The 6257-nt window shown below is 41.2% G+C and overlaps 1 protein-coding gene across 1 annotated transcript in view; it reads left to right on the forward strand.

Moving 5' to 3' along the window:
* Positions 1-4779: 4779 nt before the first annotated feature.
* Positions 4780-6257, forward strand: part of LOC106818620 — a 14141-nt gene continuing 12663 nt past the window's right edge. Inside the window, exon 1 of the mRNA XM_014823311.1 lies at positions 4780-4965. Coding sequence (XP_014678797.1) covers positions 4953-4965 — 13 coding nt within the window. The 5' untranslated portion in view covers positions 4780-4952. The remainder of the gene's footprint in view (positions 4966-6257) is intronic.

The following is a 6257-nucleotide window of genomic DNA, read 5'->3' on the forward strand; positions in this document are numbered from 1 at the left end:
GAGGGAGACCACATCAGAGAGAGAATGAATCATGAGCGAGAGAGAGAGTTAATAAAGCAATCCTCACGTCTTTCCTCAATTTTACCATATTGACGTCCAAAACACTTTACAGAGACCGCACCACCAACAGCTTCCCGCCTTCTTCAGCATTTCAGCCTGAAAATTCCGTGTCTGACGAAAGCCGCCGCGTGATGCGCTGTGCGAACAGGGGGCGCTGACGTCGCTGCGCGGTTCGAGCAAGACTGCGGCAGCAGGGCCTCGAGAGATGAGCAACGGCCAAGCGCCGAGCGAGCGCGGCTGCCGGAGCCGATGTATGCGCCACGGCAACGCAGCCTTCCTCATGCCAGGCGAATACGTCCTCATGAGGCGCAGAGCCCAGTTTAGCAAGCCTGCGATTAGCTTAGCACACATCGCGAAGCACGGCATATTGCGGAGTCCAAAAGCTAGTCCTGATCGTACCATTGTGGTCAGCGGCGCGTGTTGGTTTTGGGGCTACCAATGTTTTCCGCGACGATGAAGATTTATTAGCATTGAAGCGAGGATGTCGAGTCGCATTGTCGTTTTAAAATTTCATCGTAATTCGCTGTCCGATACTCTGGGGCAGCATATTTTTCGGTTAAACTTTTTCACCGAGGCCTCACAAGTAATTTTTCACTATATTTATACCGTGATTAAATTATGAATCCTGATCCTATAAATTTATGTATGTTATATATATATATCTTTATAACCATGAATGAAGAGCTGTTACAAAGCCGGCGGCAGCATAACAATTGGAACGCTTGCCTGTCATTACTGGCAAAATATTGAATCGGCGGATATATACCTGAGTGATACGCTGTAAGCAATGTCACTGGTTAACAACTTTTAAGTCGACGGCATACACAATTAAACTAACACTTGAGTGAGTGTTTTTTGCACATAGGCCATCCATTACACCAAAAGTTAGGTGTCAGCCGGAGCGCAAGTACACGATAAATCTAAAACATATCGCTGGATTTACGTATACCTTTAAACTCATGGCCTTTTATTTTATGAATTGGGTTTCAGTATCGATATCTAGTTCACGTTTATATAATCTTCTTTGTTTGGTCTCCTGGCCTTGGTAACCATCGTACGGATCCTCATCACGCTACACGGGGAACCTCGGCTTTGGCCACCTCATGTTTTCCTGTCATGGTTTGCTCACTCTATAAGAGGGGAAAAGCTGCGAAATATACTATTGCAATTCAAAAGCACTTATAATTCACATAGCGGGGATCCAGCTTTTTGAAAAGGGGGTCCAGGGTAAGAAATATAAGGCGACTTCTTCTTACTTAATTTTTCTCGGTGTTTAAAAAGTGTGCCGAAGAGCAGCCTTATGCGAGGCGTTATCCACTAAGAGGGGAAGCCTCCACCAAAATTTTTAAAAATTGGTGCATTCTGAGAGCATCTGAAGCAGTAATTTTGACCTGTCTAGAATCAAGACTGGAATTCCTCCAAATTTTTAGCACAATTATCAAGAGCCCATTAACACCAGGGGGTTAATGGGCTCTTGAAATTAATCTATTATGTGTTTCCATTTTTCAGGGGGGGGGGAGTAAAAAGGGTCCGGAACCAACCTGACCGCCCTCTAGATCCGCCCATAGATTACTTAAGGCGGCTACTCCTAGGGCCACTACACATCCCGCTCCAAATACGCGCTGGCCCCGATTCAAACTGGCCCTACCAAAGAATTAGGCCAGCCGGTTAACTAAAAGCCGCGGCTAAGAAGCCAGCTTGTGTGTGCGGCGAGTGTGGGTGTTGTGTGTGTGGTGTGTTAGGATGTTTTGGTGTGTGCGTGTTTGTGTGTGTTTGCGCGCGCGTGTGTGTGTGTGTGTAGAGCTGTGTGTTGGGTGTGTGTGTGTGTGTTGTGTGTGTGCGTTGTGTGCGTGTGTGTGTGTGTATGTGTGTTGTGTATGATGTACTTACAGCAGTCCTTTATTAATATTAATATAGACTAAATCATAGATAAATATTAACTAATGATAATATATATTAAATATATAATATTTATTTTTAACTATATAATATATAAGCTGTCTGGCAATGATTAAGAAGAATACAACAGGAAAAACTACCGGACTGAGGAGCGAGTGCAAGACCGTAAAAATTATGAGACGGCCCCTACCGGACATAACTCGAGAAAGTTACGGGATCTAGAGAGGATGTACGAGAAAGCCAGAATGAGAACGAAAGAGAGAAAGTTTGCGATGTGCGCGCGAGCATCGGTGATGCGGGCGCGACGTGTGTGCGGTGTTAACCAGTTATAGTCATTGGTGAAAGTTTTCCCAACGCCTTATATCGGTAGCAGTATAACGTATCCCGTTACAAAAGGTGCAAGACCATGTTCATATATATAAATATCTTATGAATGAACCATTTGTCAATTTATGAACCTATGCATTACCGTAACGCGATAATATATTGAATGGTGAACTCAGATATGGTAATGAACCGTGTTTAATTGTGAAACATGAGCGCAGAAACCAGTATAGAAACATTAGAAAGTTCACTTTGGATGACTTAAAATCGAGCTGCTATTAAATATATGTACATACACAAATAATAATTGAATTAGCAAGTGTTAAAATAATTAATAACCGATTTTATATCACATCAGTGAGCAGTATAATTATCCAACAATCCGGGTAAATTGTCTCCCTTAAGCCAATATGAACACAAATTAATTCTCTTGCAATTAATCAAACGGAGATTTGCACCATATCATCTGCCGAATGTCATTGAATCGATCTATCGGAAGAAAACTCTGTCATACAGAGATGTGAGAAGAAGCCACACAATGCTAACATCGTTGCTACGCCACGTATGAGAGAATCCTAAAGCCATTATACTACATGACTTACCTTCAAATTATAGGAATTCGGATTCATGCTCGGCGATCGAAGTGATTGTTAGAAAAAATAACACAGAATAGAAAACAGATACAAGAAACAGAAACGGTAAGAATTCGAATCCACAGCACACACACACACAGCACACACACACACACATATATAATATATATATAATAGTATATATATATAACCATCTAATATACATATATATAATATATTCATGTTGTTATTATATATTATTGCAAAAGAGCCTAAAGATTCATCCATCCAGCTTCGTAGAGAAAATTGAACATTTAATAAATCTGTGCAAAAGAGGTTATTTAGTTTCAGCAATCGAAGGTCGAATCATACAACGTGTTAGCAATCGTGTCATCGACATATGTCAAGCTTTAGATCGAATGATGATAAAACCCATGAGTTGGGCGGGCCACAATGCAACAGAAGCCGAAAAAAACATTCATCATGAAACAGATCCGAATCTACAATTGTACAGCCAACCTCTCATCTCCGATGTTGACAGCTAGACAGAGAACAGACGAAGTTAAGCAGACGTATTTTTTTATTGATAAAAATTCAACATTCACACCTGCAAAAAACTGTATAGTTTCCGTGCAATTATGTGCGCATGACGGTGACATCAGCCGGGAGCTGAAGTCCGATGCAGAAGCCATCTTCGTTTCGTGGGTAAGTAAATGTTATATGTTATACACAATATCGTTGCAGATGGGTGTCGTTCATGGTCAAGATTAAATGCAATACAGAGTGAAATGGCACATAAATATATTTAATTAAGTAATGGCAGCATGTACTGATCATATGCCGTTTAAGTAAAGCAGACCGGCGAACCAGTAGAAATCAATAGGTTTCACTTGTGTGATTGGGAATGAAACTAACTCATATTAATATATTATAACATAAATAATTAATGAATTACAAAGAGTAACAAGCGCATTTTAGAAATTTCATCTCACAACCGGTAAATTCATCATAGTGCAATTATAGGTAATATCCTCTTCATCTGAAGTCGACGAAATTGAGATAACATTGCGTGATAGTCTGATAGATCTAATTGAAGATTGAAACCTTATCACAGAGAGTAGGAGAAGATCCTGACACAACTCTAAACACGTTGCCGTAGCCAACATATGAAAGAATTCATAATAAAGCAATTTACTACCACTACGATTTGAGGGAATTTCGAATCATTTCGGATGATTCGAGAAGTTAATTGGAAAAAACTATAACAATAATTAAACAAGAGTACAACGAAACCGGTCAGCCAACCGAGTGACACACACAACACACACACACCACCACAAATGGCACACACACACACACACCACACACAACACACACCACACAACATCCCTCTCACCCTTTCTCTTTCTCTCTTTCTCTCCCCCATCTCTCTCTCTCTCTCTCTCTCTCTCTCTCTCTCTCTCTCTCTCTCGCTCCCTCCCTCTTAGTCTTTCTCACCCTATCTTTTGCTATTTCGACATCTTTGATCGAATCAGATTAAATAAATAACGAAAACGTACTTCCCAATTTATTCTAACGATTTCGGTATAGCACATGGACTATTTATAGATCTCTCGTAATTAGATATGACAAGTGCTAGCACGTTTTAGCGCACCATTTTAAGAAATTCCACGGGCATTTTGGCTGATTACATTTTGATGGTTTCATATCATGACCACGTCATATCTTAAAATTACAAGTATATACGACGAGAAGTGTCTAAAATTCTGATTAAAATTACCCACCTCTCTGTTCGTGACCGGATGAAAGTTCGACTTCTCACCATTTAAACCTACAGATGCTTTTTTCCCTACCCACTTTAACTTTCTAGTTACGAACTTTCTCCGGTATCTTTTGCATTTGTTTACGATGCTCACTTGTTACTCCCCACTAGATGGCGAAATAATCACTAATTCGCGGGAAATCCTAAATCAGTAAAAGTTTATGTATGTTGTTACTTTGTTTACATTTATACAAGCTGTATATTTTTATTGAGTTCAAAATTCAGAGGTGATTTACCGTCGAACAGGCTTTGCACCCTTAGCCAACTCAGTGGATATGTCTGATAACGGTAAGTTCCGTGTGTCATGTGCATGTATGATGTGCAATAAGTTACCAACAATGGCAATGTCACGTGAATGTTACAGAATACCGTACAGTATTATTATGACTATGTCGACTCATGAGTATAGACACAGGCACTTGGAACGTCTCAATAAAAAAAAATAATGGTAAATAAACACGAAATGTACCAAAGTCTTAATGTTTCTCTACTCTATTTCGCCTATAATCACCTGTAAATGCCGATCAAATGCTCATCTGCAACACACAAATTCACAATCCTGCAGTGCAGGAAATGTTCTCTCCGTGAAAATGTAAAGAGGACGAGATGACTGTTTATACACGAGTAATGGGGCGCATTGCATGCCGGGATGAGCTGCTGCCGGCCTCCGAGCTCCGTTTTGAGGCCCGCCAAGCCAAGCACAATGCGCGCGGGCATGACGTCACGCACACACAACTACAGTGATCGATCGAAAGTAGCGCCGTTAGGGGTTTTCGGATCATGTCGTCCTCTTTACATTTTCACGGAGAGAACATTTCCTGTAGGATTTCACAAGATATCTATGGCGGGAGTAGGTAAGGACAAAGGGCAGAGTTAATTATAATTCGAACAAGTGAACATTTATGTACACATAGATACCAAGATGGAAGCGGTTGGATGTGTATTTGTGCTGTGATCGTGTGAAATAAAGCGAGCGTTGAGCGAATTTTGCGATCACGCTTTCCTACCTGCTCTCTTATTCATGTTGTTTGTGCACGCAGCACAGCGCGGGCGGGCGTTCGGTGTACTTGTGTGTTGCAGATGAGCATTTGACCGGCATTTACAGGTGATTATAGGCGAAATAGAGTAGAGAAACATTAAGACTTTGGTACATTTCGTGTTTATTTACCTTTTTTTTTATTGAGGTGTTCCAAGTGCCTGTGAGTATAGACTAGTTACTGACTAGCTCCAAGAAATGGTCTTGCTACTGCTGGGGTTGGAGGACCTAGACACTAGGTCGGGCTAGTTACTGACTAGCAGCGAAAAAAATACACGGGAGCGGCGAGCGATTTCGCTCCCGTCAGCTTTCAAAGCGCTCTGGTAACAACAATTACGAGAGCGAAAATTTTGGAAGCTACGAGAAAAAATCGCTCCCGTGCCGCCGGCAGCGTTACGACCCGTTCCTCAACGTAGACAGCTAGGGTATCCAAAACATCTAGAGCTGCATGAACTCCCTCAACGCATGATTCGCCACACGAACAAAAACTCGCGACAGTCTAAGAAATCAATGTGTTTTTTAACTTTTTATAACCGCGTAACAT

This window comes from Priapulus caudatus, unplaced genomic scaffold (genome assembly GCF_000485595.1).
Source record: "Priapulus caudatus unplaced genomic scaffold, Priapulus_caudatus-5.0.1 Scaffold2383, whole genome shotgun sequence".
Lineage (NCBI taxonomy): Eukaryota > Metazoa > Priapulida > Priapulimorpha > Priapulimorphida > Priapulidae > Priapulus > Priapulus caudatus.